Below are 27,723 nucleotides of genomic sequence, written 5' to 3'. Positions count from 1 at the left end.
TTCTTGTTTTTTTTTTTTTGTTTTGTTTTGTTGTTGCTTAATTTTCACCTTTTTTAATTCCTGTTGTTATTTTATTTTATTTTGCTTCTTTCCATTTCTTACAGAGTGGAACGCTCGTCGGACCAGGTGATTAAACCAGTAAACTTGGAAGCTCTGTCAAAGTGGGTGGGCAATATTCCTGAAGATGTGGTACGCGATATGGCCGACATAGCTCCCATGCTGTCAGTTCTGGGCTATGATCCCTTTGCAAATCCACCGGATTACGGTAAGCCAGACGCCTGGGTGGAAGACAATACATCGAAGGTATGTGTGTGAGTGTTTGTGTGTGTGTGTGCGTATGCACTTTATATTGTGCGTATGCGAATGCCTTATATAAGACTCATTTGTTGTTGTATTATTTGTTGGTTTGTTTTGTACGCTTGTTCTGTGATTTGCTCCATTTAGTTCACTTCACTTTGCGTTTGTTTTATTCATTCCTTCAATTCGATTGTATAGCAACACAGTAAGTGTTCGGACTAAGAGATATCTCAGTCCATGTCCCGAATTCCCCATTGTATTTGACTCTCTATGCTCCCTAACCCCTACATCCATGTAGCCCACTTAGCTTTAGCCATAGTCTACACCCACAGAGAATGGTCCTTTAAGAATGTTTCTTCCTTTTGTTTGTCCTATGTGTTGTTGTGTACCATTCAGCCATCCATGTTTTTATTTTTTGCGCTTCATATTATATTTCTCCATTATGTTTCATTTAATTTCAACTTTCCTTTTCTGTTGTTGTGCATTGTTTCTTAGTTGTTTTCTTGTTCTTGACGTCGCTGAATAGAAACGAAGAAGGAAAAGTTTTTCCTCTAACAAATGTTGACATTGTGTTGTGTCATTGCTCTGCTCTGCCAAGACCCCTACTCCCGTCACTGTAATGTTCAACTTAACGACATTAGGTAGTTTAAAATAATCGCCAGTTTGAGTCCTTTCACTATGCCACAGGATATTGGTGTTTCTATGGAATCGCTCGTCGATGTACCAAACCAAATGCCGGCTTTTGGTGCAGTCGAGCTACTGCGGTAGCGTTTCATGGGAATATGATAGTCAATTGAGTTTCGTTGATGTTGGCTTTCAGAGTCCTAATGACTTTTGAAATGTTGAAATTTATGAACGTGTTCTCCTCTGTCATTTCGGTGTTTTTTTTGTGCTTCTTTTCTTTTCAGTTGAACAAAGATCGCAGCACGACATAAAATAATCATGACTTTGGGTTATTTGAGACGCACAATAAAGAATTGAAATGGAATTCACCTAGTATATAAGTACAAAGATGGAGGAAAACCATTTCACAATACTCACATTCGGCAAACAAAATTTAACAATACAAAATCTGGCATTTTGTTATCTTAAACCTATTCCATTATATGAATGTCTCAGTAAAACAAGTACATGGTCACAGAAATAATGTTATGTTTGTGCACTTGCAGTTTATATCAGTAAAGTCGAAATAGTTTTTGTTTTCATTATTGATTTGAACAAAAATGTAGATGAAAACATCGTATTTGTAATACAAAAAGAGAACTTTCTTAGGCCAATTTAAATTCATTTTAGTACAAACATATTATTTTAAGTTTTCCCCAAATACAATACAAATAAAAAACAGATAAAACTGCACCCACACAAAAGCAGCGTTACCAATTTGGTGCTTTTAGCACCAAATTTAGTGCTTTTTGATTTCTAAAAAGCACCAAATTGGCTTTTTGGTGCCTTTTCAAAAAAAGCACCAACTTGGTGCTTTCTGGCATTTTCATTTAGTGCTTTTGGTGCTTTTTTTAGTTTAAACAGTATTAAGTAATTGATACAAAAATTTTGATTAGACTTTCAAGAGCTGAAGAAACTCAAATTTGTTGCCAAATATAGAATTTGATTGTTATGAAGTTGGTATTGATTATTTTTTAATTAATATTGTTATTTAGGGTATTCTGTAGGAAAGTCGAGCGATGAGTGCCGAATTTTTGAATTTGGTAAAGATGTCATTTAAACGTTTGTATTAAATTCACAAAAGCACGCACAACTGAAATAAGCAATAGACTCCTTCCATATATTAATATTTTGAAAGTTGAAAGTCACTGATCAAACTAAATTAAAATAGCGGTTCATAATGGTGAGTACTAAGTTCGAGTTTTGCAGCTAAAGTGAAAACTATATCAGTAAAAATGGGCAAAAAATTATGCATGTTTGCTGCAAATTGATGGGGAATGGCCAAAAAGCAAATTTTCACAAAGTTTGTATTCCTTAAAATGAATTATTAAAGAAAAGTAATTATGAAAAAATTACTATTTTAGCGGCTAAACTCGATCTTCATACCCACCTTAACTTCTTAAAATTCAATTCACAAAAATTCTATAATACATCTTCGGAAGTTTTTTTTTATTAGAGCATTTAATTTTCGATTTTGTGCTGGAAGGTGGTATGTTAGAATTGATAATATATTTTTTGGTGCTTTTTGGCCTTGGGTAGTTGGCAACACTGCACAAAAGTGAACTGTTTAATGAGAAGAATGAAAGAGGAACATTTATTGAGATGATTTCTTTTTTAATTACATATATTTATATTTTTAGTCCTTTAAAAACATGTTAACGGCTACTTAAGTTACAATAAAATAAAGTACTAAAAATCATAGTTTTTAATGCTTTTATACTATAATATGGAGCCACCGTGCAATGGTTAGCATGCCCGCCTTGCTTACACAAGATCGTGGGTTCGATTTCTGCTTCGACCTAACACCAAAAAGTTTCTCAGCGGTAGATTATCCCATCTCAGTAATGCTGGAGACATTTCTGAATGCTTCAAAGCTTCTCTAAGTGGTTTCACTGCAATGTGGAACGCCGTTCGGACTCGGCTATAAAAAGGAGGTCCTTTGTAATTGAGCTTAACATGGAATCGGGCAGTGATAAGAGAGAAGTTCACCAATGTGGTATCACAATGGACTGAATAGTCTAAGTGAGCCTGCTAAGTTTCATGTTAGCCTGATACCGAAACAGGCAATTGACGTCCAAAAATGCATTATATCTAATTATACAATTATTTTTCGAGCTTTATGGACAGATATAGATTAAGGAACATGGTTAATAGAGCCATTGAAAAGAAAACGCCAGATACAAATCTATACACGCCTGGACTGTACATGTTTCGGTTCGGGCGAATGAACCTTTCCACAGCCTTTAGTATAGATATGGCTGGGAGAGATAACTCAATTTTGGACCCTTTATGCTAACTCCTTATGGAGAAAACATTTGGGAAATTTCCTCTTACAAATTGAATCATCTTTTCTCCCACTGTACATCATCTTTTCATATAACTTACAAGTCCCTTAATCTTATTTCTATTTCGTTTTGTTACATAGTAATGCAACAACACGAAATTTATTTTTAGAAAGCTAATTTGTTAGAATTCACCTAGGTTAGGTTAGGTTAGGTGGCAGCCCGATGTATCAGGCTCACTTAGACTATTCAGTCCATTGTGATACCACATTGGTGAACTTCTCTCTTATCGCTGAGTGCTGCCCGATTCCATGTTAAGCTCAATGACAAGGGACCTCCTTTTTATAGCCGAGTCCGAACGGCGTTCCACATTGCAGTGAAACCTCTTAGAGAAGCTTTGAAACCCTCAGAAATGTCACCAGCATTACTGAGGTGGGATAATCCACCGCTGAAAAACTTTTTGGTGTTCGGTCGAAGCAGGAATCGAACCCACGACCTTGTGTATGCAAGGCGGGCATGCTAACCATTGCACCACGGTGGCTTAGAATTCACCTAAGTGGTGAACAGTCGAACAATGCTTATTGTTTCTACAGTCAACTACAACATGTGACAATTTACAGAAACTGGTTTCCAGGGTACAACAACAATTCTAACGCGTACATTAGTCGTGTTTTTTCCTAGTTTTACGACGGGCTCATCGTTGCTTATTATATTTCATGTTAGCCTGATACCGAAACAGGCAATTGACGTCCAAATGCATTATATCTAATTATACAATTATTTTTCTAGCTTTATGGACAGATATAGATTTAAGTTTTCCCCAAATACAATACAAATAAAAACAGATAAAACTGCACCCACACAAAAGTGAACTGTTTAATGGAAAGAATAAAAGTATAAATAAAAGGAACATTTATTGAGATAATTAAATTTTTAATTACATATATTTATATTTTTAGTCCTTTAAAAACGTGTTAACGACAACTTAAGTAACAATAAAATAAAATATTCAAAAACATAGTTTTGAAAAACATATGGAGCCACCGAGGTGCATCTCAGTAATGCTGGATACATTTCTGAATGCTTCAAAGCTCCTCTAAGTGGTTTCACTGCAATGTGGAACGCCGTTCGGACTCGGCTATAAAAAGAAGGTCCCTTGTCATTGAGCTTAACATGGAATCGGGCAGCAGTGATAAGAGAGAAGTTCACCAATGTGGTATCACAATGAATAGTCTGAATAGTCTATGTGAGCCTGCTACATTGGGCTGTCACCTAACCTACTATACAAGATAAAGAAAACGATTTCATTAATTAAAAAAAATCGGATTTATCAAAGCCTTGTTGGTCTTAGTCAAAAAAATTGCTTTCAAATCTATTAACTATAATGACAAAACGGCTTCTTTGAAAAGTTTATCGTTTGGACAAAGAACAAAAACTTTACATCAGAGAAATGCATCACCTATGCTAAGTAAAATTCGTATTCATATTTAAAGAACATGAAATCTTTGCTATGACGACAAAACTTTTTCAGTGTATTTATGGGTAAATAAAATATAGCTTTCTATGTCAAAATATAAGTTGAACCAACACTAAGCTTTCTACTATTGAAAATTAAAAAAGTAATGCCAATTTTAAAAGTAAATGGCAACTTGATTTTAAACGCCTTTTTAGCCAAAAATTCCACGACAAACTTCTGCAAACTAATTTAATTCGAAATCAAAATTGTACCCATGTATGGAAAGTCTTCTACTTGACAGTAAATAACGAACGCTATTTAAAGACAACATTTAAATAAGTGTTATTGGCAGTGGTGAAATTGTAAACAGTTTAGCAATTTGTTTTGCAAAATTTTGGGTTACATAATAATTTTTTTTATAAAATATCAACATATGTTTATTATTGTCGCTTAATTTAAGTTAGTTAATTTTTTGTCAGTTTTCGTCCGCTTGAAATTACAATTCTTTTGTTTTTTGAAAATTAAATTTCCAATTTTGGCTGTTTAATTTGATTAACTATATAACAATTTTTACACTTTTGTATAAAACTTTTGTGTAATTTTACAAATTATATTTGCATACCAGTTTTAATTTAAATAGTTGCTTCAATAAAATAAAAATAGATATCTTAAATAAATGTCACATAATCCTTATTTTGAATTTTTTTAGTGTATACTAATACTATTAGTACTTAACAATATCTGTGCTTATAAAAATATTTGTTTCAGTATTAAAGGCATTGCCTGCATTTGGTTTTTCACTTATGGAAGTTGTTTGAAGTTTTCCCCTTTATAAAATTACAACATTATTTGTTTATTAATTAGCCTGCAATCATTAGAATAAAGTTGTGTTGCTTGATCTCAACATAGGAATAATTTTTCGAACACATATAACAAACATGTTAATGATACTTTTGTTGTTGCCTTTATTGCCATTAAAGCCAAATGGGAGACGGGGCTGTTAACAAACAATTATTCCTCGAGTTATGGCCAAATTAACTTAACATTCGCTACGATGTTGGCCAATGAATATATAATTTGCACACAGCCTTACACGCACACACATTAATTCACACACTTATCCTTTTTGACAAAATAAAGCTCGCTCTCTCTCCCCCACTTCCTGGCTCGGTCCATTACACTATGCCTTTTTGTGGACTCCCATGTAGCCGGGCCCCTCATGACCTGTTAATTCAATGTGTTAATGCACAATTAAGTATATTGTAATAAAAATACATAATTTTAATTAATACAAACAAATGTTATTAACAGGATTGGAAAGGGAGGCGGGTGGGTGGTATTAAATCAATAATGTCTGCGGATTGCCGTTTCTCCTGTTCGACTACTGCTAAATGGTTGGATGCCATTTGCTCCCATATCACCACATAGTGGTTGAGTGTGGTTTTGTCAGTTGGTGTTTGTTTTTGGTGGATTCAGAAATTGAATCATAAGCCTCCATCTCCTATACATAAGCTGAGTGGCAACTTTTATGTGTTTTGGTCTTTTGTACCCAATACTCCTGCCTATTTTTCGAAACACGCACGCACACACCCACTTGTACATTTATACACGTAAGGTGTTTCCCGACATTGTTGTAATTTGGCCAATCAACAAAACAAAATAAATAAACACTTTTAACCTCATTTCTATTCATTTGTTTGCATTGGCTTTGTTTGAGTGTGTGTGAGTGTGTTTGTGTGTGAGAGTGTATGTTGCTGTGCGTATCATCATTATTATTATTACAACAACAAGGATATCCAATTCTGTTGTATTTAAATGAAATGTGGCTAATGTGGCTCATTTATTTAATTTGTATATGCGGTCTTTAAGTGATTACTATGAAGAGCCGGAAAGTTTGAAAAAAACAACAACAAAAACGGATTAATAATTGAATTCAATCACCCTAAATATGAAATTAATTTAAAATCATGTTCTATATTAATATAGTTGTACACTGAAAGAAATTTCTTTCTGATGTATCAGTGATACGAAAACCCATTCGAAAGGAAAGCATTCAATCGATTTCGTATCATCTTGTGTTTTTTGTTTCATTTTCAAAACTGGGAATTTAAAAATTAACTTTACCTGAGAATTCGTTAAACTTTTAAAATATGAAAAATTATGAGGTATATTGTTTACCCAGTATCAAGTTAACAAAACTTGAATTTAGCACACAATAAAAATCAAAATCATCAGTACACGGGGTGAGGTTTTATTTTCTGGGAAGTTCGCCTATTAACCTATCTACCTATTTATCTTCTTGAGGACCAAGAGAGGCCTATTTTAAATCCTGAATCCTTGGCCTTATCAAATAAAGCAAACATGCTAACCATTGCACCACTGCGGCATATCGAATCGAGTCTCCTATATCTAAAACCAAAAAGTTGCATTTATTCCACATAAGAATGGGTATCTTTACATAAAAGAAAATTTTCAATATTATTTAAATCGTTCTTCCTTTTTACAATGAAACAGTGCATAAATTGTGCTTGAAGTCGACTTTGAACTTGGAAATTTAATATGAAGAAGTTTCATATTATATGCAAAAACGATTAAATAAAGATTTGCATCTTAATATAAAGTACTTAATCTCAAGGTTGTATTGCGTCATAAATGTATCCTTATAGTGATTCTCCGCTTTTTTTAGCTCGGAACCAGACACATGAATGGAAAGACAAAAACTTTTGATTTTATGATTTGGTTAGAACTAAATTTCGTTTTTGGATTGTTTGGAGTATTATATTCATTAAAACTAAAATATGTGTTGTTCTTTGAAATCTGATTGTTTACTACAAACATAACATGAAAATGTTTTCTCCAAAACGAAGTCTTCGTTTCTTGGTTAAGTAGTCTCCTTAAAGAAAACCTCAATGAACTTGGTTTAGACTGAAAGAAACAACTTTCGTTTCCGAGAAAAGAAATCAATTCTTTGCGTACAATTGTTTGTATCCCTGTCACAGAGAGAAGTCAGTTTTAAGTAAAGCCATATTATTGCGATTAAAATAAATGGAAGAAAAATATAATACACATAATACCCCATGCTCGGATATCCATTCTTTTTTGAACTCTTCTGTAATCAGCTGGGTTGCATAAATCACCACAAAATTTCACTAGGGTGTAAATTAAATTATGTGGAATCAACAGACTTTTAATAATTCGTTAGTTTTCTTAATAAAATATAATATTTTATTAACTCATGGATGAAAAAAATATAAATAAAATTTTTTAAGTGAGAACTTTTCTAAACAGAAATATAGCCATAGCAAACAAACTCAACTTTCATGCTAGTATATTGAATTCATGAAAATTCTAGTGAATATGGAGAGTAGAACACCAAAATTGTGGAATTTATTCACGTTCGCCTGATATTATGTGAACATGGACAAATTTATGTTAATTCAATTTTTTATCTCTTAACTAATTTTTATTACAAATGCCGATATGATTTTTTTTCTACGGTATAAGAAAATGTCGTATTTTGAAGAAAACAATTTGAGTTCGAATTTGTAAAAATTCTCATATTCGGAAATTTCTAATTAAACCATAATAATTTCCATGAACTAAAATAAAGTTAAAATGACTTTAGGGACGCATGTCGTAAACGACCATAATATAAATCGGTTTTAATTTTTTTGTGCAATTCGTTTACCTTGTGATATGATTTAATTGATATCGTAATCATTTTTTCATATTTCTCTTAAAGTACTTTACAATAAATTTCGATTAATTGTATAATTAGATAAATTTCGCAAGCTTCCCATAACCATAGCAAAGGACAGTAGGTTAGGTTAGGTTAGGTTATGTGGCAGCCCGATGTATCAGGCTCACTTAGACTATTCAGTCAATTGTGATACCACAGTGGTGAACTTCTCTCTTATCATTGAGTGATGCCCGATTCCATGTTAAGCTCCAAGACAAGGGACCTCCTTTTTATAGCCGAGTCCGAACGGCGTTCCACATTCCAGTGAAACCACTTAGAGAAGCTTTGAAACCCTCAGAAATGTCACCAGCATTACTGAGGTGGAGGTCGTAGCAGGAATCGAACCCACGATCTTGTGTATGCAAGGCGGGCATGCTAACCATTTCACCACGGTGGACAGTAAGAGCAGAATGTATACGCAGGAGCCACTGTGGTTCAATTGTTAGCACGCTCGCCTTGTACACAAAGGGTCATGGATTCAATCCCAATTTTGACCAAAAACCACAAAATTGTTCAGCGTTGGATTCAACGCTTCTCTAAATGGTTTCACCGCAATGTGGAACGCCATTCGGATTCGGCTACAAAGAGGAGGTCTCTTGTCATTGAGCTGAACATAGAATCGGGCAGCACTCAGTGATAAGAGAGATGTTCGCCACTGTCGTACCCCAATGGACAGAGTGAGCCTGAAATATCAGGCTGTCATAATGTGAATCATAATACAAACAATTAGTATGAATCTCCTCTGTAATACCAACAACATTTCTATGTAATTTAAAGATTCGCGTACAACACGCTTTTGTACAAGACAAGTTAATCACTTTAAACTTTCAACTTTTATCTAATGCACTTTTGCCTTTGGATAAATTAAATGATTTTATAATATCTCATTCAATTAAATACGACGAAATGTCCTCGGAGCATGACATGTAGAGAAGAGGATAAATGATTTCAATTCAATGATTGAGGTAATGAGTATTTATCGCAAATTGCATTATGTGGTCTGTATCCTATGTAGCTGTGTGTATGCGTCATCCACACACTTACATAGACTATCCTATCATTGCTTTAATAGATAAACGATTCTTCTTTAATTGGCCAATCCATGATTGTTAAGGATGCCAACAATTCGCTTTGTTTTCGATGAAGGGAAGGAGAGAGAGTTCATTTCGTAAAAGTTGCAGGCACCATTCCTCTCACCCGCCCGCCCATCCAATTCCACACACACATATACCTATACACACCAACCTTCTTTAATTTATTTATTATATATTGATTATTTCCTTAAATGCATATGTAGTGCTTGTTAAAATATATGTGCATTGTTTTTCCGTTGGCGCTTCCATATGCATGTGATTTTAATTTAATTAATCATTTTTTTTTTTCTTTTCTTATTAATTTTCCATTGAATTTTTCTCTTTCAATGTCCTGGACATGGATATATGATGGAACAACAAAACAACTCCAATCAAACGGACGGATAATAAATGACGGAATCTCCTCATGCGTTCAACAGCTAAAAGCCAATCGAAGACTATGGGAAAATAAAGCAAAGGAAGTGCTAAAAATGTCACCCCATCAACTTCAGAATGCCAATGCGAATGGGAATGCCGAAGAGGATGAAGATAATATCAATGAGACATTTGCTCCAGGAATTTCCAACATAATCAGCAGTAATAACAATAACAACAATCAATTCAAGCATAACAATAAGGACACAAATAACCATAACGACGATAATGACGAAGCCATATCGATGCAACAGAACAACCAAGAACACCCTAAACAAGGACAACTGCAAGCCAGACCAATGCAATTGCTACATCGTCAACGCCACTCTCTGGATCAACGCAATAGCTTACATTATGTCGAAGAAATGGAAAGCGATGACAATAACAGCAACAATATGTTCCATCTACAGGACGCGTTAAGACGGGCCCAGGATAGCGATAGGCGATATCGAAAGGAAACCTTGGATCCAGCAACGATAAAACTCTTGAACAAAGAAAGCGTATAATAATAAATGCATTCGCTAATGCAGATGACAACACTAAAGACAGATAGCATTCAAATTGTCATAATGCTTGCAAGGGCTTGCATGACAATACTGATGATGATAAGACCACCAATGCTACAACAACCATCACCACCACCACTTCCGGCTCCACCGTCGCCACCACCACCTATATCAGCTAACAAACCCCTCGTGAATTTCTCTACCGATATCTTTAATGAAGCGTATCACCCTCCATCGATAAAGCCCTCATCATCGTCGTCATAATCGAACACACGATACCTGGTAACTTTTCCTGCTTATGAGAATATGGGTATTTGCATAGCTGCAAATACAACCTCTGTTACATGTTCACATACTTGTGGGAGTGATAAACTTAGTAAAACGATGTCGATACGATGACACAAAGTATTCTATTGTTGTAAAAAAATTTTCCACATCAGATACCAAGTAGAATAACATCGGAAATGCAATAGGGAAACGGAAGTTGTATCTCAGCCAAGCGATGAGATACAACTCTAGTATCGAATTATTGCAATGGTTAAAAACAACCCACATATCTTTTGTGCGCAATATGTGTCCTCAAACATAAATACTGATGTGGTATAGCCACACAATTGAAATATTCGTCCATTAGGGTTATTTATAAAAAAAAACACGAATTACATGCATTGCAATCCCAAGCAATGTTTCAAAGTAATTCCTTAATTTGTTCAATATTTTTATTTTATATATTTAATTTAAAGTCAAGGTTTCTATATATAAACATTTTTTATCTCCTTGTATATTAACAAACAAATGACATTTAAATCTACCGCATCCACAAAAAACAATTGTACATACATAAAAACAAATTTTTCTACTTAATTTTTATTTCTAATAAAAATATTTTACAGATAGATTTTTTTAATTTCCTATTCCATCTGCATTAAATTTCCTTTCGTTTAAAAACAAAAGCTTAATTTTTTGAATTAATTATGGCTAAAACTAAACAATATTTCGTCAAAAGATCTGAAATAAATAAAAGACTATTACCAAAAAAATAAACATAAATACAGCAGTAACCAAAACATAAATTCAAAACCGCATTGTTCGGACCAAGTAGTCTAAATATAGATACAATTTCTCTATTTAGTTCTCGTTGACTTAAATTAAAGTCATCTGTGAAGATTATGGCTGGACGCATCCAAAAACGAAGTTTCGCATATAGCACACTTAAAGAATAAATTTCTCTTCTCACAAAGTTTGGTTAATTTGCTAAGCTAAATTTGCTTTATCTAAATGTTCAGACCGGAGGAACGTTTCTGTTTCTGTATGGGCCAGTCTTTTAATTTAGTTCGAAATGAATAACCCTAATGGACAGTAAACAATATATTTTATCGCAAAAATATGTAATTACCTTCACATATATATATTGGAGCGGGTTATTTATAGGAAACCGATTTTTGGCGATTAGCACACTGAAAGAATAAATTTCTCTTATCACAAAGTTTGGTTAAGCTAAATTTGCTTTATCTAAATTTTCAGTCCGGAGGATAGTTTCTGTTTCTGCATGGGCCAGTTTTTTTAATATAGTTCGAAATGAATAACCCTAATGGACAGTAAAAGATGTATTTTATCACAAAAATATATAATTACCTTCACATATATATTGGAGCGGGTTATTTGTTGGAAACCGATTTTTTGGCGATTATTTCCTTTTATTCAATAACTGTGTTAATCCAGAAATACAATACCGAATGGAATAAGCCTAATACAATTTTATCGACTTTATCATACAAATATTATTTCAGAAAATTTGAAGAAAAAAAGTGTTCACTAAAATAGTTTACGTTCATATTATTCAATACTTTCTATATTTTTTATTTTTCTATATTTATTTTTTACAACAATTCTTAAATCAATGAATCAATTTACTTCAATTTGTACCTACCTTTTAAAGTGTTTAAAATTTTGTCCGATATATTATGGATACAATATGGTGGTCATGATCCTGGTAATGTTCCAATCTTGGATCTAAATGGCCTATATCCATTTATAAGCATATGATTTTGCCTATGTTTAAACTAAAAGTTTCGTTATGTTAACGCAATGTGTCGTTAAAAGTCAGCCAATGAAACAACGAAATTTTTCGTTATTATAACGAATTTTCTGCAAATCAACCGTAACGTTTCGTATTATTAACAAATATTTTCATTGTATTAATGAAAATATTTCGTTATATCAATGAACAATTTTTCGTTGGCTAAATTTTAATGAAATTTTCTTTGTGTGTATGTATCGGCTTCAAAGTTTCATTAATTAAATTTTGATTCAATTATGTTTAAGAAGGTTAATTGAATTTAAAGGAAAGTAAATAAAAATACAATCAAGTACAAATTAAATACTGTTTCAAATGCAATAACTATTCGGGAGTCTACAATAAATTAACATTTCCAAAACCCTCCAAATTGTTATTTTTCAAATAGAGTAGTAATGATGCCCTGGTATCTATATATTATAGATCTATTTTAATGTCAACTTATTTTGACTTGGATTTAAAATGTTTTAAGTTGGAATTTCAAATACAATTAAGAATAATACTTTCCGACCCGCCCTAATATACATATATATATATATATATATATATATATATATATATGAATAAAATGTATTATGTATATATCATAAGCACACTGATCACATCTACAAATGAACTTTCCTGGGAATGTAGCAATTTAAACAAATCGATAAAGCTGATAGATAAAACAGAAACCAAACCAAATAAAATATAGTAAACCATTGAAACCATAAAAGTATATACGCACGCATGCATAATTTTATCCACTCACAAAGAATATCTCCATACCAACCCTAATCTTTTCGCAACATATGCATGAATATGACAGTTGATGTCATTAATTTTTTTTTTTTTTGTATAATTTGTCTATTGGGTTTCCCGTATTTTACCTTCTTGTGTATGTATGCGTATGTACGGACAGAAAATACACACATGCATATGAGTGTGGTTGTATTTTAGGATAGGATCTTTTAGGTCTTTTTTTGTTTTTGTTTTTTTGCTTAAAAGCTAAAACATGCAAAGGGCATAAATTCGATAATGTGGTGGCAATGTTTTATGACTTTATTTGGCGAAAAACAAGGAAGGAAAACGCTTCTGCCAAGTATGGGAGCTGCAAGGGCCCTTGAATGTATTTAATGTGATCGAGGAACTTCTTTGATAATATTTTTATACACACAATGTAATTCCAAAATATGAGACAATGTTTTTTTTTTTTAATATTATTTAGTGTTAATTTATTTTTCTAAAATGCTTACACATTATCGAATTTAAAATACTTTTCATACAATGGCTTAACTAAGTGTGAGAATATGTCCGCCTAAGCCAGGCTTACCAATACTAGTATATAAACTATAGATATACATGCTATATATACAAATAAATTATAATGAAATTACATAGAAGTGTAATATTATATTTTTCCGTGGAATATAATTCTAAGCGTATATTTAAATTATTTGTTATAACATTATCTTCTATTTCTATTACTTCTTATATTCAATCAATTCAATTATCCATGTACAGATGAGAATTAGTTTAAATTAGTTAAATTAATTAAGTTAGTTAGTTAGTTACATATAAAATAGATTGTTTGTTTTGTACATTTGTATATTTAAATACATACATAAAACATTTAGATTTCAACCTAGACTTTCAGTAATGTTAAAATTTCTATTTAAAAAAAAAAAAACAAGACATATACATATATTAAGAAATGTATATTTGCATAGCAAATATCTAAATAATAATTATATTATAATATGTAAAATTTCAACAACTACCTACCCTATCTACTTACATACATACAACCTATACAAATGAATAATTATATCCATATACTAGCATTACGCCAGCTAAGGAAAACAAAGAATGTACGAATGAATGGCATAAAAAACACCTCTAATGAGCTTTTAATAATATTTTAAAATTTTATTTATAAAAACAATACCATAACTATGAAAAACCAGGTTTGTATACAATTCATTCTTAAACAAAACAAATGCAAATCGTTCTGAATATTTGAGTAAAACGACAAAACAACAACAAAACATTGTAAAATGTGTAAACACACGCGTACATAGCCCCCCCTTTTCCCTTATCTCTGTACAGTGTATAGTTAGGTAAATTTATTTTACAAAAATAATGTGACTGATTGTGTATAAATAAATAAATAAACACAAAGCGAAAAAAAAACAAACAAACAAAAACATACGTTGTCCTTTTACCATTCCAAAAATGCATGCTGGAGCAATCAGGTACGTGGGTTATATAATAATTTTGATTCAATAAAAGCAAGCAAAATGATTTAAACACCAATACACATAAATATATGGGTTTTTTTCCGAGGGATGTTTGTTTATGGTTTTGTTTCTTTAATTTACTTCGATTGGCTCAATGCATACATGTAACTTTAAGCATTTAAAATTAAAGTTTTTTGTTTCTTTTGTTTTCCAGTCTTATGGTTTAAAAATGCATTAATCATCTATGATGATTTAACTGACTTTTACTGTTGTTGTACATGTAATGACATAATAGATTATTTATTAGTCTAAAATGACTGATTTTTATACCCTGCGCCACACTGTGGAACAAGTTAGCGCATATGTTTGTAACACCCAGAAGGAGACGAGATAGACACATGGTGTCTTTGACAAAAATGCTCCTGAGTCGATATAGCCATGTCCGTAAACACATTTTTGTAATCAAAGTCTAGGTCGCAGTTTTAGTCCAATCGACTTCAAATTTGGCACTTTGGAAGAAATCGGTTCAGATTTAGATATAGCTCCCATATATATATTTCGCCCGATATGGACTTATATGGCCCCAGAAGCCAGAGTTTTGGCCCAATTTGCTTGAAATTTTGTAAAAACATAACACTTAGTCGTATAGTCAAGTGTGCAAAATTTAATTGAAATCGGTTCAGATTTAGATATAGCTCCCATATATATCTTTCGACCGATATGGAGTTATATGGCCCCAGAAGTCAGAGTTTTGGCCCAATTTGGTTGAAATTTTGCACTAGGAGTACAATTAGTAATATAGTCATGTGTGCCAAATTTGATTGAAATCGGTTCAGATTTAGATATAGCTCCCAGATATATGTTTTTCTGATTTCGACAAAAATGGTCAAAATACCAACATTTTCCTTGTTAAATCGCCACTGCTTAGTCGAAAAGTTGTAAAAATGACTCTAATTTTCCTAAACTTATAATACATATATACCGAGCGATAAATCATAAATAAACTTTTGCTTAAAATTGCTTCAGATTTAAATGTTTCCCATATATTTTACTAAAATTGTGTTCCACCCTAGTGCATTAGCCAACTTAAGATTTTCTATAGATTTTGAAAAGTCTATCAAATTCTATCCAAATCGAGTGACATTTAAATGTATGTATTTGGGACAAACCTTTATATATAGCACCCAACACATTTGACGGATGTGATATGGTATCGAAAATTTAGATCTACAAAGTGGTGCAGAGTATAATATAGTCGGCCCCGCCCGACTTTAGACTTTCCTTATTTGTTTTATTATGATACAATGGAAAATTAAAAATTCTGTCCAAACTGCACTGAAAAAAAGCATGCCCGGTTCCAAAGATTTTGTCTATACTTTAAAAATTTTGGTATTGATTCCGAGCCAAAGAAGCGGAGAATACAAGTAAGATACTTTTAAGACACAATTCTCTTTTAAATTTGGGTTTTGTGTACTTGCTTCTAGGAAGCAAATTTTAAGTTTTCAGCCTTTTTTCTTCATATGCTATCAAAGTCCTTTAAAAACGAGTTAACGACAATTTTATTTTCTAAATTAAGACTCGACTTCCAATAGAAATTATGCTATGTTTCAAGTAAAAAACGTCTTTAAAATAAAGCGTTGAAAACCATGTCCTATATTTGAACGATGTTTTGCTTTGTAGTCAAGATGCAAAGACAACAAATTTAAAGACAATTTCATTATATTTAAAGAATTTTTCTGAATTATTAAAGTCAAGTTGACCTTAGCCCAAACATTTTTTCTTTCATGTTATGATACCAATTTTTAAGTGAAATCACTTAATTATAAGGACAATACGACTTCATTGAAAAGTTTATCGACTTTTGGACAATGAAAAAAAAAACTTTATATTAGAGGAATACGTCTTCTATGCTAAGCAAAATTTGCATTCGCATTTTAAAGGCATGAAATCTTTGAACTTACAACAATATTTTTTTCAGTGTGGTTGGGAAGACAGGGGGCTAATCACGGCATTCGATATCGAGAACTTTTGATCGAAATCTAAATTTTTCGGATCACGGTAGTCGATATCGAGTTTTTTTGATCGACAATTTTTTCGATTGGTAAATTGCAATCGTAAAACATTTTTTACTTGTTTTTTACATGTTTTCGCCATATAGGAATAGTAAATATATTAGTTTAAGTTCGAATTGTTGGTACTTTGTAGTAAATTTACGTATAATGAACATATTTTGAATATTTAGGACTAATGTAACTCCAATAAAAGTTAAACAAAAATTGGTCATAGTCGAGTTCGGGAGCGAGCATCCTAGCTTGGCAAAGAACCAAATAAAAAGTGCACATGCTAGATCGATATCCAAGAGATTGTGATCAACCAATTACCGTACCATTCCGTGACAACATAACGCTTCTGGACCACCTTGTAAGAATAGTGAATGATGAAGGCTTCCACTGGCCAAAAGTTTTAAGACGGCAGACAATTGTAAAGAGTTAGAATTGAAGTTGACATGCCACCAAAAATTATACCACTGTTCTGGTTTACGAATTCGCAAAACGCAAAATTTTGGATTATCAATAACATCTGTATATAGAACAGTGTGTATAAATTTCATATTATATGCCTTTGTGGTTTGGAAAATAGAGGCTGAGGAAAATTTTGCGAATTCGTAAACCGGAACATGGGGATATATTCCATTTGAACGCCTCCTTCGTCAGCCGATATCTTCCATTGATCCTGCAAAAAGGTGACTTTCTTACAGTGCACACCATTTCAAACCCATGTACTTACACCAATAACAATGTGTCCTTTCCTAATTTGTCGCCAAATTATTTTATATTCGGAGGAATGTAAAAAGAGATAAGATAAAAAAAGAGATAAAATTTCGTCATTTCATTTTGTTCTGCTTCGTTTTTTGCTGTTGGCAATGCTAGAGAAATTGCATCAAATTTCGATCGAATGCCGTGATCCAAACTTTTAATCGTATCGGCAATTTTTTCGATGCGATTATGAATTCGATATCGACTACCGTGATTAGCCCCCAGCAGTATAGGATTTCCATATCCTCATCAGTTCCCTTTATTGGACGATTTACTCATTTCAATTATTATACTATATTGGTAAAGCGCTCTTCTAATTGCTGAAATTAAATTTGTCCAAAAACAGAAGTTCTCTGGATACATTTTCACTTTCTTCCTATTCATGTATGTTATAAATAATTGTCTGTTATAAATTCTCCTTTATAACGGATAATTCCGCAGCAAATAACATAGTTTTTGATTTCAAAAAAAAAAAAAATTAAACCAAAGATGCAAAATCCTCAAAATAAGTAGTAGCCTAAATTTGATTATTTTTTATTTTTAACCCAAATATTCAATATCTCAGTTATACGTAAGGATTATTTCTTGAAGTCAAGGAAATAATTATTTTTCTTTAATTTAAGGAAAATTTGTCTTACTTCTAGGACACATGACTTTAACTGAGGTCCGCAAAGTTCAAAGATTCGTGTCCTAAATTTAAATTCTAAAAGATAATTGACTTTCTTTCAATTAATATTGTATAAATTGCGTAACCTAAAAGTCCGTGAATGGTTATGAAATTAAAATTTTAGGACATCCATTTACACACTATTAAGGACATTCCTTCCTTAAATGTAGGACACGAATCTTTGAAATTTGTGCCATTTCGTTAAATGCGTATGTCTTGGAAATAAGGTCAGTTTTACTTAAAGAAAAACATTTTTGATTTAAAAAAATAATCTCTAAATTAATTGAGAATCTTGAATATTTAAATTAAAGATAAATAGGCTAATACTTATTTTGAGGACGTAAGAATTTTTATATGTGTAGTTTGGAATTGTATAGGGGAAGCCCAATATTGTAATCTCACTTAGACTATTTAATCCATTGTGATACCACCATTGTTGGTCATATAACATATCTTATCAATGCGTATTGTCTGATTACGGCATTCACATAACTCTTAAAGCACTTAGAGAAACTTTAACACCTTTATGAACTGGAAAAGCGGATAAATTAAAATTTGTTTCCCACTATCAAATAGGACAAAACCTACATTTAAAAGTGAATTGCATCTTAAATGCATCCTTATAGTGATTCCTCGCTTGTTTTGCTCGCAATCATTATCAAAATTGTTAAAGATAAACCTTTGGAACTGGGTCCGCGAATTTTCAGTGCATTTTATTTTACATGTTCTGTCCAATTTACAATTATGATGATATCGTCAACGGTCGTCTTCCCTTACAATGGACATATATTTTATTACACTTCTGGAAAGTGTAAAGTATCGGCCTTTCGGCTAAGGTCCCAAATATTTTCGACTTTACAAAATAAAGAGTGATTTGTTAAGAGCTTGATAACTTTTTTAAAAAAAAAAACGCATAAAATTTGCAAAATCTCATCGGTTCTTTATTTGAAACGTTAGATTGGTCCATGACATTTACTTTTTGAAGATAATTTCATTTAAATGTTGACCGCGGCTGCGTCTTAGGTGGTCCATTCGGAAAGTCCAATTTTGGGCAACTTTTTCGAGCATTTCGGCCGGAATAGCCCGAATTTCTTCGGAAATGTTGTCTTCCAAAGCTGGAATAGTTGCTGGCTTATTTCTGTAGACTTTAGACTTGACGTAGCCCCACAAAAAATAGTCTAAAGGCGTCAAATCGCATGATCTTGGTGGCCAACTTACCGGTCCATTTCTTGAGATGAATTGTTCTCCGAAGTTTTCCCTCAAAATGGCCATAGAATCGCGAGCTGTGTGGCATGTAGCGCCATCTTGTTGAAACCACATGTCAACCAAGTTCAGTTCTTCCATTTTTGGCAACAAAAAGTTTGTTAGCATCGAACGATAGCGATCGCCATTCACCGTAACGTTGCGTCCAACAGCATCTTTGAAAAAATACGGTCCAATGATTCCACCAGCGTACAAACCACACCAAACAGTGCATTTTTCGGGATGCATGGGCAGTTCTTGAACGGCTTCTGGTTGCTCTTCACTCCAAATGCGGCAATTTTGCTTATTTACGTAGCCATTCAACCAGAAATGAGCCTCATCGCTGAACAAAATTTGTCGATAAAAAAGCGGATTTTCTGCCACTGATTTTGGTAATAAAATTCAATGATTTGCAAGCGTTGCTCGTTAGTAAGTCTATTCATGATGAAATGTCAAAGCATACTGAGCATCTTTCTCTTTGACACCATGTCTGAAATCCCACGTGATCTGTCAAATACTAATGCATGAAAATCCTAACCTCAAAAGAATCACCCTTTATATTAACACTAGATAACATATCTTTAAATTACGGACAATTTATTTCGTTTGTAGCACTGCCTCAAATAATGGTGACATTCTAAATCGACAATGTTGATTTAGGATATTATTGCCCATGTTCCCAAATCCACTTCCAGGTGAATGTGAATCAATTCCACGATTTTCGTGTCCTACAATCCACTTTCACTGGAATTTTCGTGAAATCAATTCACTTGCAAAAGTCTTGGTGAAAGTTGAATTATGTCCAAGATGGGTGTATTTCCGGTTAAAAAAAGTACTCGCGTAAAAAATTTGAAATGTTTTATATTTAATACATGAGTTTTATTAAAACTGCGTCATTTTTAATTAAAAAAATAATAAATTATAATAAGTCTATTGATTCCACTTATTTTGATTTCCGCCTTAGTGAATTTTTGGGTGATTTGTGCAACCCAGCTGGTTACAGAAAAGTTCAAAAACGAGCGTGGAATTAAGAACACCAAATTTTCACGTTCGTGGATTTGACGTGAATAGTGGAAGTGGAATTGAAGTGGATATCGGAACATGGGTGTATATATTTCTATTTATTTGCCTCACAAAAAGCGAAGGCTTATAATTAATATAAAATTTTCCGATACATTTGTATGTAGCGCCCAAAAGTTGTAGTCATAGACCCATCTTTTAGTATACCGTTCGGCTTAGAATTAAATTCTGAGTCCATTTGAAGGTGTTAAGATGGTTACAATAACATATAGTCGGCCCCGCCCGACTGTAGACTTTCCTTACTTGTTTTATTGTTCGTTATTTAATGAATTTGTGGTAGAAAACATACACAAAAAAAAATTCTAATTCAATCACGAAATTAATTTATCCCATTAATTTTTTAATTGAAATGTCTTCAATCACAGAAATGATAGTATCAATTAAAAAATTAATTGATACTATTAATGTTTGTGATTGATTTTTGTTTCAATTAAAAAATTTATTGAATCAATTAAATTTTTAATTGAATATTTTTTAAAACTCAATTAAAATTTTAATTGAAAAAATGTTCGTAAAATTGTTTTCTGTGTATACTTCGAAGGGTCTTTATGAGACCTTTTATACCATAAGCCATAGCATTTCTAGATGAAGATCTTATTTATCGCTTGATAAATATGTGACCTCTATATATTATCCTGGATTCTTGAACTCAATGTTAAAATTCCTTAAAATTCTTAATCCTAAATTATTCCAGTACTTATTAAATGTTCTTCGTACCAATGCAATAAAACATACATGCCCTCACAAAATTCGACAAAGTAAAATGTGGAGTGCTGACAATGTTTTCAGCGATATTATAGCTCACACCAGCACAATTACATAGTCAAACTATGATTTGTATGTATGGGTGTACACCCGCACACACCATAAAAACGCATACAAAGTTGTCGTTGTTTTATAGTTTGATTGGCAATACATTTTAGCCATTGTGTCGAACGATACTCTATCCACATTGCAAAGTTTTCAAACAATACCATCAGACTTTTTTGTTAATTGGCTAAAAAAGTATACATAAAGGAAACGGAAGTAAAGAAGAATATGAGCATAAGTGTATAGAACTCTGGTGACAATAAACGTACGACATCACAACTTTTTTTGCATTTTTGAAAGAAACAAAAATCAATATTCCAGAGCGATACACGCTAACTAAATCTTTTACATCTAATAGTATTTTTTCTGTGCTTTTCCAATAAAGGAAGCATAGACCGTTGTTGTTAGTGGTGTATGAGGTTAGTTACATGTTGTTGTACATATTTTTCTTTTAGGAAATAAACATAGTGTCAGTTCGGGTGCATAGACCCAACTTCAGTGAGGTCTGAGTACAGACCAAAGGTTTTGTTTTAAACTGATGTATGTTACTCAGTATAGCGAAATGAGCCCATTCAGATACTCTTTATTGGAACATTCAGTTAATTGTTGCCATGCTATGGAATATGATTGGGGCAATAATCGTCCATATAGGCATCTATGGACGATTAACTCTCTATTGTTTAACACTCTGTTAAAATTAATTTTAAAATCACAGAAATATCACAAGCATTGCTGAGATGAACATAAAGGGTGATACGGTCAAAATTTGGTCAAGGGAAAACGCGGGTAAATCGGTAAAATCGTTTATTTAAAAAATCAAATTAAATTTCTTTTTCAAGTTCAATTAGTATAAAATTCAGGAAAAACATTCAGTTAGGCTTTCGCTTTTCCAAATCCGAATTGCCGGGCCTCACGCTTGACACCTGCCATCAGATTTTGTACAGCCACCTTGTCCACCTTCTTCGCCGCAGAAAGCCAGTTTGCCTTGAACTGCTGCTCGTCCTTAGCAGTTTTTTTTTGGTCTTCTTTAGGTACCGCTTGACAATAGCCCAATATTTCTCAATTGGGCGGAGCTCTGGCGTGCTGGGAGGGTTCTTGTCCTTGGGAACCACCTGCACGTTGTTGGCGGCGTACCACTCCATGGCCTTTTTACCGTAATGGCAAGATGCCAAATCCGGCCAAAACAGTACGGAACAACCGTGTTTCTTCAGGAAAGGCAGCAGACGTTTATTCAAACACTCTTTCACGTAAATTTCTTGGTTGACAGTCCCGGAAGCTATGAACATGCTGCTTTTCAAGCCACAGGTGCAGATGGCTTGCCAAACCAGATATTTCTTTGCGAACTTTGACAGTTTTATGTGCTTGAAAATATCTGCTACCTTTCCCCTTCCTTTTGCCGTATAAAACTCCTGTCCCGGAAGCTGCTTGTAGTCAGCTTTGACGTAGGTTTCGTCGTCCATTACCACGCAGTCAAACTTCGTCAGCATCGTCGTGTACAGCCTCCGGGATCGCGCTTTCGCCGTCGTATTTTGTTTATCATCGCGATTTGGAGTCACTACCTTCTTGTAAGGCGATAGTCCGGCTGGTTTTTTGGCTCGATGCACGGTTGTAGACGATACACCCAGCTTATTGGCGGCATCTCGGAGAGAGGTTAGGTTTTCGCTTGAAACTACCGGCAACTCTCTTTGCCGTCTCAGCGGCTTCCGGTTTTCGATTTCCCCCGATCCAGACTTCCTGGCTGTCGGCAGACGTTCCCCAAACACTTTTATTACATTTGTAACGGTTGATTTGGCAACTTTTAGCGATTTTGCCAGCTTTGCGTGCGAGTAGCTCGGATTTTCGCGATGCGCGAGCAAAATTTTGATACGCTGCTCTTCTTGCTTGGACGGCATTTTGACAACTGAAGAGTGAATTCCAAAATCAAAATAGGAGCAACATTCTACACACACACACCTTCAAAATGAGGGGTGTTCAGATTTTTTAAATGCAAAATTGAAAGAAATGCGTCAAGTTTATATTGACCAAATTTTGACCGTATCACCCTTTAGTACCCAATGGTGGGTACTATGTTCGGGTTTCGAGCCCATAAAAGTGTTTTTTTCCATAAAAGCCACTAGAATACTTATAAAAAATGTAAACATTATCTGTATCCAATAAAAAATTAAATATATTTATATATTTACGAACAAATATCTATATATGCAATTTGTGCGTCATACAAGAGTCCATTTACAGTAAATAATCGAAAAATATCGTAGGGACAACCTCTCTAGCTTCCTTTTTTATTGTGGGTCCCACGGGACTTCATCACGCTGGTATCGCTTCCGGTGTTATCACATACCGCAGTGTTAAACCTAAACCTTCAAATGCAAGGCGGACCACGGTCGTCATGCAAGTGGGTTAGTAAAACAACATCACAATTTTACATTTTGCCAAGTTTATCTGATCTCCAATAATACAAAAGACTTCATAATGAGTTTTTAGCTATTTTTCGTGTTTTGTTTCATTCTCAAAAATCGTCAGTTTGACCTATACAGTAATCCCTCGATTTACGTCGTGATTGGTTCCGGAATTTGACGACGTTAATCGAAACGACGTAAACCGAATTAAAAATTGCTCATACTTACTCCTAAGTCCATTTATGTATGTATGTGCGTGTACATAATAAAAAACTTCAAAAATAAAAGTAATTCAGTAATTTCGGTAAGAATTTCAGAAAAAAAATGTTTCGATGTCATCATCGTTGATACTTATTTTACTTATGGAAGGCGTTTCTGATAAAGTGGGCAAAAAATCGAAGACGTAAATCGAATGGCGACGTAAATCGAAGTTTGATGGAACAAAAAATTTGACGACGTAAATCGAAACAACGTAAACCGAGACGACGTAAATCGAGGGATTACTGTATATATAACGAACAAGCTTGCAAATTATTTAATTTTATTATCAATATTCATGCTCGTGTTAAGTTGGTCGAAGATCCACCCTTTTTTATAGGAAAATTGTGTTCAGCGACGAAACTCATATTTGGCTTAATGGGTACGTAAATAAGCAGAATTGTCGATTTTGGAGTGAAGATCAGCCAGAAGTATTGCAAATACTACCAAAGCATCCAGAACAAGTGCCATTTTGGTGCGGTTTATGGACTGGCGTCATCATTGACTGGCGTATCATGTGGTTTCAACAAGACGGTGCCACATACATAAGAGACGAGTTCAGTGAACATTTTATTTCACGTTCGTGACCGGTGAATTGTCCGCCTAGTTTATTTCATTTCATTCATCTTCTATTATTAAATTATATGGACCGTAATATCGATTCAACGGAGGATTTCATGCATTTTCTGTATTTTGTGTGTGTGTGTGTGTGTTTTTTTTTTTGTAATTTCCTATAACTCTTAAAAGATATTAAAAAGAAAATGCAAGATACCAATATCCACAAGCCTAACTAGATATATGTTTTATTGCTGGCCAAGGCAAATTTCCATAGCCTTTAGTGTAGATCTGGCGCGGTGAGACTACCTTCTGATGTAAACGTAATATAAGTTATATTGTAACAGTAGAAATCCAGATTAGGTTTAAAAAGTCGACAGCCTAATTGAATAAAACAAAACCGCGAATAATTGTTCAGCCTAGACTACCGAGACTTTCCCAAGGCAAATCTAACTCTTTCGTCGTAGTACATTTGCATTAATTTCATTGGCATCAAGTGTTTCTGCCTGCATTGAAATTTTAAAAATAAAGGAAACGACCGAGAATTCTGCAGAAATGAAAATTTATTGCAAAAAGTTTCTCCTTTTGCGATAAGCCAAAGGAAATGCAAATAATGAATGGAAAAACTCTTCGTAAAGCCGGTGAAAACATTAACCGCAAACTGTTTGGCAGATGAAAGGAACTCTTACATAAGCAACCCCATTATCATCCAACCAATCCACCAAACAACCACCCACCAATCTGGCTTCAATCGCACTGTAAATATAAATGTTCCCACAGCCGTAATGATGAGAGACTATTCAATTAAAATTAAAAGTAAATTTAATAAAATTGAATATCAATATTAAAATGTGAATAATTAGAAAAATGGCAATATGAACATTGTACTGATTATGAACAACATCCGCCAACACAAACACTTACGCCCAAATCGCAACTAATGAGACCAATAAAAAAATAATTTCATAGTATAACTTGCGCCCAATATTATTTTCATTTAAATAATAAATAGACATTTATTTTAATTAATTATTTAGAAATGTGTGAATATCATTTAGATATTATTCACATAGTATAGTTTGGCCGGGGGAAATACCATGTGAAAGAGGTCATTGTGTTTTATTATCGACTATTCAATTGTGTTCGCAAATATTTAAGCCATTAAAACAATTTAGTTCTACAATAGTAAACAAGAGAAATAATTTATTTCATGTTCACGATAGTATTTGCAAGTATAATTTCGTATTAATACACACAAATTTTTTTTTTTTTTTGATTTCAATCACGAAAATCGCGGATTCAATCATTTTTTTAATTGAAATGTCTTCAAATACGAAAATGATAGTAACAATCACCCATTTTGATTGAAAACCAACACGATTTTTAATTAAAAATTTAATTGACTTTTGTCACAGAATCAATCAATTGTGTGATTGAATCAATTAAAAACGTGATTGATTTTTAACATAAAATTCAATCACAGTTTTAATTGAATCAATTAAAATTTTAATTAATTTCGCGACAAAATCAATCAACTATTTGATTCATTCAATTAAATAATTAATTGAAATTGGCTATAAATTTCGATCAAAAAATTTATATATTGCGACCCCAAAATCGTATTTAGTTTTTTTTTTCTTTTGAAATAAAAGAAAATATGTGTTTCTCATAAAACATATTTAATATTTTATTATTTTTTGAATTATGCAATAGACAAATAAATTTGGTTCTTGTCATTTGTGTTTTGTTCTAACATAACTTACAAATACAACTACTATCAATAACAACTATAGGGTGAAAAAATAAATTATATAAATCATTATCTTCCTTATAATAATAACCATGTTAGCATGTTCCTTCTAATATGTAGATGCGACTAGATTTCCAATAAATCAGCAGCCTGTAAGCTAAATTAGTTTTTCAGAAAGTAAACAGAATAATTCGAATTTAATTTTGTTCAATTAAAAGTTAATTTTGTTAAACATTATCTGCATAGAATATCAAGTTCAATTCTTAGTTCCAGGTTGCAGATTTATAATCTTCTTTTGCAGTTGTATTCTTTTAGCATAAAAAGGTGTATTTAGGTAATTTAATTTTAGTAACAATTCCTTTCCAAAATTTCCACACATTAAAATCGTCTATTAAATTTTGAACCAATCAAAGACAAAAATAATGGGAAAGCAATGTAATATTTGGTATTATATTGATGATACTTTTCAAATTATTGAAATAGAACAAAATATAAATGGAAAATACATATTTTTATTATTTTCGGATATTTTTCATATTTTTAAATCCAAAAGAAAGAACTTTTTTACCATTACATAATTCAGCTCATTAGTTTATATACACTGAAAAAACAGTGAACCCTTTTCCATTGCAAAATGAACTAAACTGTAGTAATATTGACCATGATTTAGCCCTTAAGATTTTTTTCAACTTATCTAGTTTATAATTCTCTTAAATTTTAGTTCATCTATAACATTGTAGTTTAGTTCATTTTTACAACACCATAAGATTTATATACCCCTACCAAGTAAAAAAGTCAGTATTATTTTGGTTTACTTGCTTATTTTTTGGGAAACCCGATAATAAAAATTGGTTAACAGTCTCTTTAAAATGTCGACAACTAAACTATTTTTAAATCAATCATTCCACAGTACAGAGAAATTAAATAATTAAAGGAACAACAAACCGTTTTAAAATTATGAAAATTTTCATACATTAAAATTAAACTTTCTTTAAGCAAAAGTACTTTATTATAAAAACTTATGATTAAAGTTCTTAATACAATGTTTTTTGTGAATAAAAATTATGACCACGTAGAGCAGAGAGTAGTTAATTTGAACCCGCTGTTTGGACATTTTGACTTATCCTTTTTTATTCATCGTAGGTATTTTTTTCACATATCTTGCTGGAAAAAATGGAAACAAAAATGGAAATTGTCAAAAATTAACACCATGTAATGAAATATAATTTTTAATTCTTCATTTTAGCTTGTAACTTACCATACCATATGTGGGGGCATTTTATCAAATGGTGTAGGGAATTCTACTTTTCTTTGGAAAACGTATCTCATTAAATGTGTACCTGAAACAATTAGAGAAATAATGAAGTATTCTAAATAAACTCATAAAACTGTGTTGTTA

General features: G+C 32.7%; 2 protein-coding genes across 5 annotated transcripts in view; one reads left to right on the top strand and one right to left on the bottom strand.

Annotated features, from left to right (window-relative positions):
• Positions 1-14,426, top strand: part of Tpst (tyrosylprotein sulfotransferase) — an 88,498-nt gene extending 74,072 nt beyond the window's left edge. Inside the window, exons 6-7 of one of the 3 annotated variants that reach the window (XM_075298384.1) lie at positions 105-303; positions 9,951-14,426. In XM_075298384.1, the coding sequence (XP_075154499.1) occupies positions 105-303; positions 9,951-10,451 (700 nt within the window). In that variant the 3' untranslated portion in view covers positions 10,452-14,426. Of the gene's footprint in view, positions 1-104; positions 304-1,205; positions 1,561-9,950 lie in introns of those variants that run through there. The other 2 variants (XM_075298386.1, XM_075298385.1) reach the window with 2 other exon arrangements.
• Positions 1-27,723, bottom strand: part of up (Troponin T, skeletal muscle) — a 452,387-nt gene that overhangs the window by 328,129 nt on the left and 96,535 nt on the right. The gene's annotated exons all lie outside the window — the stretch shown is intronic.

The sequence above is a fragment of the Haematobia irritans genome, chromosome 3 (assembly GCF_050003625.1).
Source record: "Haematobia irritans isolate KBUSLIRL chromosome 3, ASM5000362v1, whole genome shotgun sequence".
NCBI classification, from domain to species: Eukaryota; Metazoa; Arthropoda; class Insecta; order Diptera; family Muscidae; genus Haematobia; species Haematobia irritans.
The sequence above is the reverse complement of the archived record's forward strand: the minus strand, read 5'-3'. Positions and strand labels throughout refer to the sequence as shown.